The sequence below is a fragment of the Cajanus cajan genome, chromosome 2, assembly GCF_000230855.2.
Source record: "Cajanus cajan strain Asha chromosome 2, NIPB_CcT2T_4, whole genome shotgun sequence".
NCBI lineage: Eukaryota > Viridiplantae > Streptophyta > Magnoliopsida > Fabales > Fabaceae > Cajanus > Cajanus cajan.
The window spans coordinates 55,263,874-55,280,302 of NC_138518.1; the positions used below are offsets into that span (position 1 = coordinate 55,263,874).

At 35.8% G+C, this 16,429-nt stretch overlaps 2 protein-coding genes across 2 annotated transcripts; both read left to right on the forward strand.

Moving 5' to 3' along the window:
• Nucleotides 1-609, forward strand: LOC145955055 (uncharacterized). The gene has a single exon (XM_083069753.1). It carries the CDS (start codon nt 1-3, stop codon nt 607-609), a length of 609 nt encoding a protein of 202 aa, XP_082925879.1.
• A 7,356-nt stretch (nt 610-7,965) lies between these two features.
• Nucleotides 7,966-15,559, forward strand: LOC109790796 (hydroxycinnamoyl-CoA:piscidic acid hydroxycinnamoyltransferase). Its single transcript, XM_020350031.3, has 2 exons — nt 7,966-9,490; nt 15,240-15,559. Exon 1 carries the CDS (start codon nt 8,118-8,120, stop codon nt 9,477-9,479), a length of 1,362 nt encoding a protein of 453 aa, XP_020205620.2. The 5' UTR covers nt 7,966-8,117; the 3' UTR covers nt 9,480-9,490; nt 15,240-15,559.
• Nucleotides 15,560-16,429: the final 870 nt, after the last annotated feature.

Genomic DNA, 16,429 nt, shown 5'->3' on the forward strand with positions numbered 1-16,429 from the left:
ATGGTTGCTTGGTCCATAGAGCTATCGCAATTCGATATCCGCTTTGAACCAAGGGGACCCATCAAGGCACAGAGCATGGCCGACTTCATAAACGAATTCACCTCGGAGGTACTCCCCGAGCCGCACGTATGGACCCTGCACGTAGACGGGTCATCAAATCAACAAGGTAGTGGAGTCGACATTATACTCGAAGGTCCGGGTAAAGTGGTGGTCAAGCAGTCACTACGATTCGACTTTAAGACTTCCAACAACCAAGCTGAGTACGAGGCCCTTCTCGCTGGTCTACGATTGGCAGATGACCTAGGCATCAAGAGAGTCAAGTGTTGGAGTGACTCGCAAGTGGTAACAAGACAGGTCAACGGCACCTTCCAAATCAAAGAGCCAACACTACTCTTGTACTTTCATGCCTTTCAGAAGCTGAAGAACAAGTTCAACGACGTTCACGTTGAGCACACACCCCGGGAACTTAACGCGAGAGCCAACCAGCTGGCCAAGCTAGCGAGCAGCAAAAAGACTAGCCATTTGTGTAGCATGAGTAAGAACTGCAAAACCCAAGCATTGTGGAAGCCGAATGCTTGCAGGTTCAGCAAGGAAACCCATGCTGGATGAATGGTATAGTTAACCACCTTTTGACTGGAGAGCTACCCGAAGACCCCCTTGAAGTCAAGAAAATGAGAACCATGGCCGCGCGATACACCTTAATAGCTGGAGAGCTATATAAACGGGGCATCTCGTCACCCCTTCTCAAATGCTTAACACTCGAACAAGCGCATTATGTCCTCTAAGAAATCCACGAAGTCATATGCGGAACTCACTAGGGGGGACGAACTCTTGCAGCAAAGGTTATCCGAATTGGGTATTATTGGCCAACTCTAACGGTTGATTGTACCAAGTTCGTGCAACAATGCCAACCATGCCAGCAACACGACCCGTTAACAAACTTGCCAGCCGAATGCCTACAATTCATCATGACCCCCTGACCCTTCTCCGTATGGGGTATGGATATCCTAGGGCCATTCCCACCAGCAAAGGGCCAAGTCAAGTTCCTCATAGTGGCAGTCGACCATTTCACCAAGTGGATCGAGGCAGAAGCAGTTGCCACTATTTCAGCAAACAATGCAAAAATTCTTTTGGAAGAACGTTATTACCCGGTTCGAGGTATACGCCCTCATTACAGACAACGACCTACAATTCAAGGATCGTCGTTTCAACGAATTCCTCAAAGGACTTCAGATCAAACACCGGGTGACATCGGTGGAGCATCCCCAATCGGACGGGCAGGCAGAGGCAGCTAACAAAGTTATTCTCAAAGAGTTAAAAAGACGTCTCGGACAAGCTAAGGGACAATGGCCTGACCACTTGCATGAAATTTTGTGAGCCTATAGATGCACTCCACAGAGCTCGACCAAGGAAACACCCTTTCGGTTAGCATACGGAACCGATGCCATGATCCTGCTGGAGATAGGGGAACCCTCTCTCAAACGAAAATAATTCACTGAAGAAGCCAACACTGAAGCACTCAACATAGAACTCGACTTGATTGAGGAAGCACGTGGTCGGGCATTCATCAACATGGAAGTCTGTAGAGCACGAGTTTCCCGAAAGCACAGGACTAAAATCAAGCCACGAGAATTCCACCCAGGCGACCTTGTCTAGAGAGTAGTGGGAGAAGTAAGAAGAGAAAAAGCTCAAGAAAAGCTGGCCCCCAATTGGGATGGCCCTTTCTGAATAAGGCACAATCTCACAACGGAGCTTACAAGCTTGAAGAGCTCAATGGGAAGATCATCCCACGGACTTGGAATGTCACGCATTTGAAGCACTACTTTAGTTAGCAATCGCTATGTGATTATTTCGGTACACTCTTTTCCTTTCCCAGGTTTTTTCCTCATATAAAAATGTTAAGAGGTTTTACTGAGGAAAGGTTTTTAACGAGGCACACCATCAATGAAACAAACCCCCTTTTTTTGCAAAACTTTTACAATTGCTCGCAAGCTAATCTTAGAGACTAACAAGAATCCCTCCCGAGTACTTACTACTCGGCCAAGGTTGAACAAAAATCCCTCCCGAGTACCTACTACTCGACCAAGGTTGAACCACAAAATCCCTCCCGAGTACCTACTACTTGGCCAAGGTTGAACAAAAATCCCTCCCGAGTACCTACTACTCGGCCAAGGTTGAACCACAAAATCCCTCCTGAGTACTTACTACTCGGCTAAGGAGGAATAACTTAATCCCTCCTGATTACCTACTACTCGGTCAAGGTGAAAAACTTAATCCCTCCCGAGTACCTACTACTCAGTCAAGGTGAAAAACTTAATCCTCCCGAGAGACCCTCTCGGTCAAGGTTGAATAATAATCCCTCCTGAGCACCTACTACTCGGCCAAGGAGGAATAACTTAATCCCTCCCGAGTACCTACTACTCGGTCAAGGTGAAAAACTTAATCCCTCCCGAGTACCTACTACTCGGTTAAGGTGAAAAACTTAATCCTCCCAAGAGACCCTCTCGGTCAAGGTTGAATAATAATCCCTCCCGAGCACCTACTACTCGGCCAAGGAGGAATAACTTAATCCCTCTCGAGTACCTGCTACTCGGTCATGGTGAAAAACTTAATCCCTCCCGAGCACCCTGACTCGGCCAAGGTTGAATAATAATCCCTCCCGAGTATCTACTACTCGGCCAAGGAGGAATAACTCAATCCCTCCCGAGTACCCTAACTCGGCCAAGGTTGGATTATCCCTCCCGAGTACCTACTACTTGGCCAAGGAAGAATAACTTAATCCCTTTCGAGTACCTACCACTCGCTCAAGGTAAATAACTCAACCTCTCCCGACCACCCTCTCAGTCAAGGATGAACAATCCAAGTCCACCCTAATGCTTATACTCGGCCAGAGATGAACAATTCAGTTCAAGGCCGAACATTACCCCTACCCGAGCGCCTACGTTAACCCAAGGTTGAATGCTCAATAACCTTCTGAGCGCCCATGGCTCGCTCGAGAATAACCAGGTATTCTCCCCCCTTTCGGCCAATAATGAACAAAATTTATCCTAGTTACCTTTCTCTGTTAACCAACATGGATCCGGGACACCTTGATTACTTAGTTGATTTAAATGAGTCAAGAAACAAGGTAGAATCCAAATGAGCAAAAGCAAAACAATTCATTAAAAGGCTATATGGTCGAAGCGGCGTTATTGGCCGAAAGGTACAATCATGATATGGCTCGGATGGCCCAAAAGAATCAAAAGTAAAGGTAACAAAAAGCACCCTATATCTATACATCTTCATCAAAACAGATGTACAAGCAAAAAACAAAAAGCCAAAGCCCATCAATCGGCATGGGTGGTCTGCTCGGTCTCCTCATCATCGTTCATAGTAGCCCTGGGATCCTCAGGGGCGGCTGAACGAGGGGGAGCCACTTCATCCGGCTTAACATCGTCGTCGGCATCGGCAAAATCCAAGAACACTCCACGGAAAAAATCCTTGCTCAGTTCGAAGGAGAAGTTGGGAGGAAAGGTGCCGAAGTGGGTGGCTTGTCGAACCGCATGCCAAAATTCGGCCTCATGCTCATTGATTATTTTATTCTCACAATTGGTCCGGAATGCAGCCATGGCAGCCTCGGCATCGGCCTTGGCCTGTTGTTCCCGAGCCGTGATCTCTTGCACCTCTCGGACCCTCATCCATTCGGCGTCCTCCGCCGCAATCGCCCAGCCCCCCATCTCACCTAAGGACTCTTTTAATCGAGCCACCTCGGCCTCCAATGCTAGCTTCTCGTTGGAGGTGGCTTCATGGGCCTCAACCGATTGTTGGAAGAATGTCTTCGTTTCCTCCAAATTCCTCTGGAGGTTATAAATGTCGGCCATCGGCTCCAAGGCTAACTTCCGGAGTATCGCCGTGGCCCGGATCTACAATTCGCAAGCCATGGCCCATTGAGCCGAAGGAGCGGCAAAGTCAAGCATCCAGTGACCCTACTCCGAGAGCAAGTCCGAAGACATCATCCGGGCTGGCTGAACCTCTTCGGATAAGAAATCTTTGGCAAAGATGGCTGAAGGGATGGCCAAGTCCGTTGAAAGCCCCTTGGCTCGACGATGCTTAGGCCGATTTGTCTCCCCTCCAGTCGCATCGGCCTTCCTTTTACCCTTGTCCCTTTTCTTTTTTGGATTGGGGTCATAAAACACTACGTCTCGGGGAGTAGGCTGAGGGGCAGCGGCGATTCCTGAAACCTGATCAATAGCCACGTTGCGGTGGTCGTAAGCCGAGGTCCCTGCCGGGGCTCAATTCCTCATCGCTTGACGGTAGGATAATCCGAGACCGTATTGCGCCATCCAGCCTGCAAAAATCAAACAGTCACACATCAACTTAACAAGAACGACCGATAGGGAAAACAAATACATACCCTCTAATTCAAAGCGAGGCCGAGGTGATTTGGGCAAAAGCACCAGAAACCGAGCAGGGATCCCCCGAGGTAATTCTTTCAAGTAATTTAAGGCCGAAACCTCGGCCTCGATCATCATCTCCACCGGAAAATCATCGTATTTTTGAGGCTGCTGAGTCCAATAAAAGGGGAAAAGGGGCTTCTGCTCAGCATCGTAGAAACAACTCTGGCCGGCAACGGGGTCTATGATTACTTTCACAAACCCTGATTTAAACCCTTTAAAAGATGAAGTAAAAGGCCTCAGAAGCGGCCGATCGGCATGCCTAATCAAGGATAGCCACTTAACTGATTTATTGGAGGGACGAGTACAGAAAAAATGTAAAAATAAACCGACACTAGGCTCTATATAGTGGTATTTACAAAGGACTCGAAACGCTTGCATATAAGCCCACCCATTCGGATGCAATTGGGTCGGCACAACGTTCAACACACGAAGTACTCCCATTTGGAAATCATCCAAAGGGAGGGACATGCCGAGCTCTCGAAAGAAACACTCGTACATGTAAAAGAAATCCCCCTGACCTTCCTGTTTCGTAAGAAACACCAGGTCGGCTCCCCCAGGGCCTTCGGATCGGCACCAACGCAACATAAACGGGTAGGGATCCGAATCTTCCCACCGGGCCAATGTAAACACACTAAGGAGCCGTTCCACAATTAACGATAGGTGTCAAGTGGAAGTGCAGTGATGTATACAGCTGAGGCATCCTAACAGACCGGTAGACTTGAACCAGGTAAACCCATGAAAATACCCCTTATAGATCAACCAACATTTATCAAATTTGAAAAACTTTTATTCTTTATCTTTCCTAACTTACTCTATTACAATTTTCAAAAAGAAGAAATCAAAAAGAGGAGATTAATTACATGTACACCTCTCATAAAAACGCGAGAAGTACGCCGCAACTTCACCATCAACCCATTCATATCCCGACATCTCACACTGGGGAAATTTTTGCCTATAATCCCGAGGGCTCATCTCAGCATCGGGAAGGTCTGAGTCGGATGAGGAACTTCCGGATGCCACTACTTAGCCCCAAGCTTCTAGGATAACCCTCAAACACCTCGGCCTTGGCGTTACGTGCCGAGACCCTCGCATCGGACAAAAACCCAGATGACAAGGTTACCCTTTCAGTTGCCATTAAAACCAAGTGACCCGACTGAAAGCTAAATCGAACCTACCTTAGAAAATGAGTACTTGGCTTACAAGCAATGAGGGTGTCGGGGCAGAGTGTATATTATGAAGGAAGCGCGACAAGGGTGGTGACCATACCACCCTATATATAGGAAAATCCCCGGCATCCCAAAAGCCCCTCATAAATGCTTTTGGAAACGAAAGGACACAACCTCAGGGCACGAAACCCAAAGGCAGCCAAAGCATGCAACGGTCACAATCATGACATGAAAGGGCACGACTCCCGAGGTGCACGTGCCAGAACACCCCCCTTCAACACCAAAACCCTAAAAATTCTCAAACTCCTTCGTCTTTCATCCTTGGGCTTGGGGGGCAGTGTACTAGTAAACACCCTCTCGGCCGAATCCTAGGCCGAGACAAGCACCTAAACCAACAAAATCTCCACGTATTACCCCTTCGGCCTTGGACTTGGACGAAATCCTGTTCAGTCTTGGACTTGGCCGAGACCCTGTTCGGCCTTAGGGACAACCGAGTACTTTACCCAAAACAAAGTGAAGACTTCAGAACTGGGCAAAAGACCATCAAGAGGAGGCGCTCAAATCACCCCTCGGTTCAAACCATGACCGAACACCTCTTCGGGTTCAAGAATGGCCGAATACCCTTTTCGGCCTTAGGCTTGGCCGAACCCTCCTTTCAGCCTTAAGCTGAGCCGAACTCCCCTTCGGCCATAAGCTTGGCCGAATACCCCTTTGGCCTTAAGCTTTGCCGAAGATCCAAAAGAAGGACAACTCACAGAGAACACATGGCAGATTAGGATATCTATTATGCAATGATTATCACGTCTAATTAAGAGAGATTAAGGTTAACCAAAGACATTACCCATCTCCTGATGGAAGTACTTGGAGAGGATTGATATTCTTCCAAGCTTTCCATGCAAGGACCGAAATGCTCCATGAGGTTGAACTCCTTGAAGGTGGCGGAATCACCTTGGAGGATTCTCCAATGGTGGGGAAGCACCTAAGAGAGGTTCGGTTACCTCTTGAAGAAGTGGAGAAGCTTGAGGAACCAAGCTTCTAGGAGAAGGAACCGTGAGAGAAAACCTAGGAGAAGGTTCTCACGAATTTGACTCTTGAAAAATGAGAGAGAATTCTGAATTCTTTTTCTCATAAATGTCCAAAAGTGATTACAAGAGAGGGTTTTACAAATATATAGGGGAGGTAGCTTCTAGGAGAAGCTAACCTTAACCATGGTTCACTAGGAACCATGGTAAGGTGTAGCTAACCATCCATATGGTTTCTAAAACTTGTAGGAGAAGCTATCCTTGACCATGGTTCACTTAAGAACCATGGTAAAGTCAGCCTAACTTACAATGGTTTAGAAACTTGGAGGAGAAGCTTCAAAAACTAGAAGGAAAACTAGTAATTTTCGGCCATGAACAAAAGAGAATGCTAGGCGGCCTTGGCTCCAAATTGCTCCAAGATTTATTTCAAAAATATTTGATTTGGTTTAGTTAGGTTCATCATATGATGATGAGACCTAGCTAAATCAAATCTATGAAAAATTAGGAGCAAAATGAGTCCAATATGCAAAATTTTGCATAGGCCCAGTTCTGACCCAATTACTAGTCACACCCTCAAGTATTGCTAAATGTCACTCCCTTTTCTCTACTGAAAAAATACAAAATGAATGTATCAACTAGGGAGGTTAAATGGAGTTAAACTCTCCAAGTAGCCTACCTTAAAATCAATATACAAACACTAGAAAAAGTAAGTAAAGTGCCTCACAAATACAAAGGCAAAAATAACCTATACAAAAGAGCTACTATATGTACAAACATAAGAAAAAGGTCTTTAAGATCATCCCATTCCTCTTGGTTCTTTTAGTATATCACCTCTTGGATTCCTTGGCCTTGGCCATAGTCTATCATCTCCCAAGACAGAAGGTCCACCAGGCCCAATACATCATTATAAATACACAGGTGATGGGTAATAAATGAGGTACGTTTTATCCAATATAAAACCTTTATTGCTCTATACCGAACACTTACTTGATCGTCGAAGTGCCTTTGCAGGTACCCTCCCCACCCATTGGAGATAGTATTCGATCGGCACCGAAGACTCTGAAAATTATAAAGAAGGAGTAACAAGAGGAGTGTTTCTACGCAAAAACAATACAATTTATATAATTGTAGATTATACTCGGAGTTCCCAAAATTCGCTCCAAAGAGGAGTATTGGCTGCTGATACAAATTCCATAATTATCTTGTTAAATTCTAGAGAATGCTGTATAAAAAAAACTAGAGAATGCTGTATAAAAAAAAAAAAAAAAAAAAAAAAAAAGACTAAGCTAGAAATAATTTTACTTCACTATCTCAAAAGCTGGCCTATAAATAGGCATACTACATCATTGTATCATGATTAACAGAGCAATACTACCATTCTATCTTATAAACCCGTGCCTCTGTTTTCCTTCACTATCTCAAAAATCAATTTTCTTATTTAAAACTCCTCAGATCTAAACTCTTCCATATCCGCAACCTCTACAAGGACAAAAATGTTAAACATTGTTGCATCTTATTGTGTTGTTCCAAGTGAAGAAACTCCCGAGACTCGTTTAAGGTTATCAGATTACGACCAAGTGGTGCGTTTGGGTCACACACCCAATATCTATATTTACAAAGCAAAGCACAACCACAACACCACTGAGAAGATGATAAAGTCACTCAGCAAAATTTTAGTGTTCTACTATCCAATAGCTGGCAGATTGAGCTTAACAGAAAGTGGTCGAATGGAATTGGATTGCAATGCAAAGGGAGTCACATTTCTTGAAGCTGAAACCACAAAATCAATGAGTGATTATGGAGACTTTTCACCTTCTGAATCCATCAAGGAACTCGTTCCAAAGATTGATTACACTACACAACCTATAGAGGAGCTTCCTTTGTTGTTTGTGCAACTGACAAGGTTCCATGGTGGTGAAGGCTTTGCCATTGGATCGGCTAACTCTCATGTTTTGTCTGATGGGCTTGCTCATATTCGATTCATCAATTCATGGGCAAAGGTGACTCGAGGAGAGACACTAGAGCCACATGAAATGCCATCTTTTTTGGATAGAACAGCACTAATATTCCAACGTTCACCTTCATCACCACGCTTTGATCACCCAGAGTTGAAGCCTCTTCCGCTGAAACTTGGAACCTCCGATGATGCTGCTGAGAAAAAGAAGAAGACAAGGGCTGTGTTATTGAAGCTAACAGCTAAACAAGTGGAGAAGCTGAAGAAGAAGGCCAATGAGCAACCCGTGAAAGAAGGGTCGAGACATTATAGCAGATTTGAAGCTATCACTGCTCATATATGGAGATGTGCATCAAAGGCTCGTGAACTTGATGAGAAGCAACCAACTCTACTTAGGTTCAATGTGGATATTCGCAATAGACTAATTCCTCCTCTTCCTAGGAACTATTTTGGGAATGCTTTGGTGGCAACAGTGACACCAAAATGTTACGCTGGAGAAATTATGTCGAAACCATTGAGCTATGCTGCCCAAAAAGTAAGAGAAGCAAATGAAATGGTTTCAAATGAGTACATAAGGTCACAATCAGAGGCTGTATTAGGGCAGGAACACTTAGATTGCATAAGGGCATTCTTCATGGGACAAGGAGAACGTAGCCTTGCTCATTTTCCAGGGAATCCTAATATTCAGATAACAAGCTGGATGAGCTTGCCGGTGTATGAAGCAGATTTTGGGTGGGGAAAGCCTATATATTTTGGTTTAGGGTATGTGAATTCACATGATAGGGCACTGATTCTTCTGAGCCCAGAGGGCGATGGATCTGTTATTGTGTCCATACACTTCCAGATAGCACATATGCAACTTTTCAAGAAACTCTTCTACGAGGACTACTCTAAACTCTAAACTCTTGTAAGGTATGTGTGTGGAAAGGACTATTTTACATGAACATATGACTACTTGCCATATCTAATAATCCATGCATGTATTAAGTTATCTTCAATTGCTAAATTTATGGATCTCACTCGTTGTGTTCGAGATGTTATAATAGTTGGTCAAAAAGTCTCTCTTTAAGTATTTATTTGGCACAACATTGCATTTATCTTTACAATTGAGTTTGAATTTTTTAATATTTTATTTTAATATACCATCTTTTATTTTTATTACTAAATTTAAAAAATATTTTAATTACAAATAGTTAATAATAACTTTGTTACAATTCAAACTGTTCATTATAAAACCAAGTTTTAATTAAAATAATTAAATTTATTTATTTATTATGAATTTTAATAATAGTATAAGTTCTGTATTTTAAGAAAATTATTATTCAAATTTTAATTATGCAAATTAAAAACTTATGTAATAAAAGAAACAAACAAAAATATAAATTTATATAAATATTGCTCCCATTGTTTAAAACACCTGCATTCATCACTGGTTATGGTTGTGCATAGTTTCTTATCTTAATCCTAGACGAGATTTTCCACCATAACACCACTAGGATCAAAGTAGAAAATCATAAAAATCCTCCAACAGAGACTCACATCCACTTAACTCCTATCAAACTGTGTCTGGTCTAGCTTTATTCATTAGGAATAAATCATATTTTTACTTTTTATATATACCTGCCATTGTATATTTGAATAACTTTTACTATGTGATAAAATTTAATTTTTTATAATTGAATGGCTCACACTATCACACGTTCAGAGTCCCTCTGTTACAGAATGTTTAGGTAAATAGAAAACAAAGAAGAGAAAACAAATAGGGACGTCACACCTTGTGAGTTGGCACATTGAAAGCAATAATTATTACAATACTTATAATGGGTCCAATCATTAACTACTTTTGTTCTGTTCGATGAAAATGAATAAAGAAAACAAAAGGTATCTTTTATGAAAATATGATTTAAAATGATGTGAAATATCTTAACTTTAATATGTTTGAGTAAGAAATCCAGATAGTAAAAATAAAATTTATTTATATATTTATAATATTAAAAATTTTATATATAATTTTTAAAAATATAAATATATTATAATTATTTTTTATAAGTTTTTGTATTTATAATTATAATTAAAAATAAAAATAAATTAGTTTAAATTAGATTATAATATAATTTAATAAATTTGAACTTAATTTTTTTTCAAAAAAATTTTATTTTATGTACGACTTATTTATCTGTCATAAATATCTTTTAAATATTTAGTTAGAAATATAATTTGAAAGACCTACTTTATAATAATTTAACACTAATAAAAATATAAAAATAAATATATTAAATTTTATAAAAAAATCAAGTTTATTTTATTTATGATATAAACATATTTTTAATGTATAATATAAATTTTTAAATGATAATTTATTTTAAAATATATTTTATATTAAAAAATTTAAATAGAACATAAATCTTTCAATACTTTTTATTTTAATTTTTTTAATTAACGTATATTATAAATAGAAAATATAAAAGATAAACATATATGTTAAAAATTTTATTTTATCAAAGAATATTTTTTTTAATATATTACATTATATATATGAGCATTATAATATATATATATATATATATATATATATATTATAACTAAACTTTTTAAAAAAACTTTAATAAATATCAAATAAATAAACATCTTTTTCAAATTTATATTTTATACATACAATAATTTAAATATATATATTTATTTATTTTATTAAAATATAATTTTTATTTTTTAAAATATATTATTTTTTAATTAAAAAAATATGTATATATCAAATGATAATGGTGGCAAGTGCCCCCACTATATTATATATGAATCCGTCAATGTCTGAAATACATATCTATTTATAATTTGAATCAAATTAATTAGTACATATGAAATACTATAATTTAACAGTTTTAAAATGTAATCAAAATTTAGAAAATGTAAAATTGGTTTAAATTATTTTTTACTTAAAAAAATATAACTTCTTTTGAACAAGTCATCACTTATAAAATGTGACTCAATTCTAAGGTAAGGCTCAAATCTATAGAAATCAAATATCCTTAGACTTGTATTTGACTTGTATTTTATAAAGAAGAAATGAGTGAAAGGAGAAAAAGAGAAAAAAAAAAAAAAAAAAAAAAAAGAGAGAGAGAGAGAAATGCAAAAAAGTGTATGAAAATAGATAAGAAATAAAATAAAAATAAAAATTATTTGATAAAGAAAAACAAATAAAAATTGGAATAAAAATTTAAAATGTCTTATTTTTGCAACCTCGCCAAAGCCAGCAACCTTCAACAAATGCTCAATTCTTGAGTCAGGTGTAGGCATGGAATGATAGTAAGATTGAATCACTTGATCACTTGTTGTCTGCGAAAATGGTAGAATTGGAATGTTATTAATGAATAATATTAGTTGTAAACATTATGCAATATATATTAACTTATCATAAGATGAGTTTCATTTGACCTATGGGGATGTTGTTTTCTCAACATAGTTGAAGATGAAGAAGAAATTCTTGAAAAATAATAGCAACGAAATTGAAGAATGCAATAGCTGAAGAGAATTGATCTTTTGTTGTGTGTTTAGGGTTGGATCGTATGTAGTGTATATATAGTGCAAAAAAATTGAATTAGTTTGTCTCATTGTGTAAGGAATCCAATGACTTTGTGTAGAGTGTCATCAATTGCTTTGTCCCAGAGCGTTAGAAAAATCAATGCTTTATGCAGAGTGTCATTGCCTTGGTCCAAGAGCGTTAGAGAAATTAATGACTTTGTACAGAGTGTCATTGCCTTGGTCCTTGAGCGCTAGAAAAATTAATGTTTTGTGCAGTGTCATCAATTGCTTTGTCCTAGAAGCGTCAGAAAAATTAATAACTTTGTGCAGAGTGTCATTGTCTTGGTCCTTGAGCGTTAGGAATCCAATGCTTTGTGCAGTGTCATCAATTGCTTTGTCTCAGAGCGTCAGAAAAATCAATACTTTGTGCAAAGTGTCATCAATTACTTTGTCCTAGAGCATCAAAAAAATCAATGCTTTATGCAGAATGTCATTGCCTTGGTCCAAGAGCGTCAGAGAAATTAATGACTTTGTGCAGAGTGTCATTGTCTTGGTCCTTGAGTATCAAAAAAATCAATGCTTTGTGCAGAGCGTCAGGAATCTAATGACTTTGCATTTGTCCACGTTAGGTTGCTTTAGTTCTATATAAACCCTAAACACAGGCTAAAAATGCAAGAGCTTTCCTAACGCTCAAATTTTTGACAGATATGGATCCGTCAGAACTTTCCGACGAAATTTTTTGACAGATATTTCTGTTAGAAATTTCTGACGGATTTATATTTCCATCAAAAATTTCTGACAGAAATATAAATCTGTCAGAAATTTCTGACGGAAACTTTCTGACAGAAAATTCTGTCGAAAACTTCTGATGGTAAATTAAATCCGTTGGAAATTTCTGACGAAAAATTTTTGACAGAATATTCCGTCAAAAATTTCTGACAGATTTATATTTTCGTTGGAAATTTCCGACAGAATTATAAATCCGTCAGAAATTTCTTATTTTTAATTATTATTTTTAATTCTTATTTTTAATTTCTTATATTAATTTCTTATTTTTAATTTCTTATATATATTTGGAGTATTAAAAATTTTATATATCTTTTAAAGGTATAAATATATATTATAATTATTTATTACAAGTTTTTTATATCTACGATTAGTATTAAAGATGAAAATAAATTAGGTCACACTATATTTTATTATAATTTAGTTGGTTTGAACCTAACTTTCTTTAAAAATATATATTTTAAGTATGACTTATTTATCTATCATAGACAATTTTTAAATGTTTGGGTAGAACTACAATCATAAAGACTTATTTTATAATAATTTAACACTATTAAAAATATAAAAATAAATATGTTAAATTTTATAAAAATAAATTTTAATTTATTTATGATATAAATATATTTTTAATATCTAATATATATTTTTAGATGATAATTTATTTTAAAATATATCTTATAATAACAATTCTAAATGGAACATAAATCTTATGATTTTTCTTATTTTGATTTTTTTAATTAATGTATACAATTTTACTATTTTGATTTTTTCAATCAACGTATACAATAAATAAAAAACACAAAAGACAAACATGCATGTTACAAATTTTATTTTATAAAAAAATTATTTATTTTAATATATTTCATTATATATGTGAATATTAAGACATATATATATATATATACATATATATTATAATTAATCTTTTTAAAAAATTAATTCATTATTAAGAAATTTTTTTATCACATGAGAATTAATTTCCTTCAAAAATTTGACAGATATAAAATAAATAAATATTTTTTCTGAATCTATATATTTATTTTATTAGAATATAATTTTTATTTTTTAAAATATATTATTTTTTAGATAAAAGATTATGTATATGTCAAATAGTAGTGGGGGCAAGTGCCCCACTATTCCAAACATGCATCTGTCCCTGTATATATATATATATATATATATATATAATATAGGGGGTTATAATTATACCGGTGTAACTTTTACTAAGTATTATGCCGCTCTATAACTTTATATTAAATGTGAATTTTGTAAATCCGTTAAATTGAAAGTTCATATCACTTTATACGTGTATATCAAATTTTGTTAAAATTGAACAACAACTGAAAGATAATCCAAGTGCTCATATTTTAGTGTATTTTGAAATGAATATATTGCATCAATTTTGTTTTATAAAAATGAAGTATCAAATCATCTTGGATTAATATAATGTTTTGTATATATAATTTATAAGAGATATGAACTTTCAATCTAACAGTTGATTTACCAAATTCACATTTAATATAAAGTTATTGAGTAGTGTAATACTTTGTAAAAGTCACATTTAATATATATATATATATATATATATATATATATATATATATATATATACACACACACAACACACACACACACACACATACATATATATATATATATATGAGGAGGTTATAATTACAATGGTATAAATTTTACTAAGTGTTACACCGCTCAATAACTTTATATTACACTAGTGCAAAAATTGGATTTAAAATCGGAGTTTTAAGATCGGTTATAAGGTAACCGATCTTAAAAGTGACGCGGTGGTAATTTCGTAAATAATATGAACACTCTTAAAATCGGTTAAAATTTAACCGATCTTAAAAGTACTTTTAAGATCGGTTATTTAAGAATCGATCTTAAAAATGCTGTCTGATACAACTTTTAAGATCGGTTACAAAAGAACTGATCTTAAAAGTTGTATCAAATAACACTTTTAAGATCGGTTCTTAAATAACCGATCTTAAAAGTACTTTTAAGATCGGTTAAATTTTAACTGATCTTAAAAGTGCTACTTTTAAAATCGGTTATTTAAGAACCGATTTTAAAAGTGCTACTTTTAAAATCGATTATTTCAGAACCGATTTTGTATGCAGTATACAAAATCGGTTCATAAATAACCGATTTTAAAAGTATCGTCAGCAACCTTTTATATTTCCCTCCATTCTCATTCTCTTTAATCTTTTTCTTCATTCATTTTTTTACTCTCTTGTGCTCTCAATTTCTAATAAATTTCGTTGTTATTTTCGTCTTCTCATGCTCTATTTTGTGTCTCTTTTCGTTTTCTAATGCTTTTCTTTTGTCTCTATTTTTGCTGTAGGTTCATTTTGGGCAAATTACGGATTTGGAAGCAAATTACGTAGCTGGAACGGGCCGTTCTGCAAGGAAAATGACCCGTGCTGCAAGGAGAACAGGCCGTTCTCCAAGCAGAACGACCCGTACTGCAAGGAGCACGGGCCGTTCTCCTGCCAAACGGCCTGTACTCGTTTTCGGAAACCTGGAACAGCCCGTTCCAGTTTATTTTTTTTTTTGCAACACAGATTTTTAAGATCGGTTATAAAATAATCGATCTTAAAAGTTATCTTTTAAAATCAGTTATTTAACCGATTTTAAAAGTCTAACTTTCAAAATCGGCACTTTTAAAATCGGTTACAGAATCGATTTTAAAAGTGAAAAATAACCGATTTTAAAAGCCTTTTTTTTTCACTAGTGTTAAATGTGAATTTTGTAAATTCAACCGTTAAATTGAAAATCTTTTACTCTTAAATCATATATACAAAATGTTATATTAATCGAAGATGATTTCTTATAAAACAAAATTAAATCTGTCGAAAAATTTATATTTTCGATGAGAAAATTTTTGTAGGAAAAACTATATTATTGATAGAATATTTCAGACAAATTTATATTTGTCGAAAATGTAAGAACTGGTTTTAAATTTGATATGAAAATATTATCATATAATTAGATAAGATTTTAAGTTGGTATTTTATTAATGGTTGATAATTAAAAAATAAAACATGGATAAATACATTTTTTGAATTTTATATGTTTGATTTAAGATAATTTAAAAATAACTCTTGGTAAAGATATTCCGATCAATAACTCATGGTGTGTGTTGAATTTCATCGATCGAATTAATTGTTAAATTAAAAGTTATTAAATTTTATGAATAATTAATATAAAAAAATTAATTAGTTTTGGAATAAATTATTTGCTAATTAACAATATAATTGAAACATTAATTATTTTAAATTATTTAACTAAAATCTTATTGACAATTTACTATATGGTCTTAATATTTTTGTATAACTAATATCTGGTTTTAAATTTGATATGAAAATATTATATATAATTAGATAAGATTTTTTAAGTTAGTATTTATTAATAGTTGATAATTAGAAAAAAAAATAAGGATAAATATATTTTTTGAATTTTATATGTTTGATTTAAGGTAAATAAATATATTAAATTAATTAATAATTTATTTAAAATATTAAAATTTAATTT

What these genes read in the sequence shown, in the direction of transcription:
- LOC145955055 (XM_083069753.1), top strand. Translation starts at nt 1, where the DNA reads ATGGTTGCTTGGTCCATAGAGCTATCGCAATTCGATATCCGCTTTGAA.
- LOC109790796 (XM_020350031.3), top strand. Translation starts at nt 8,118, where the DNA reads ATGTTAAACATTGTTGCATCTTATTGTGTTGTTCCAAGTGAAGAAACT.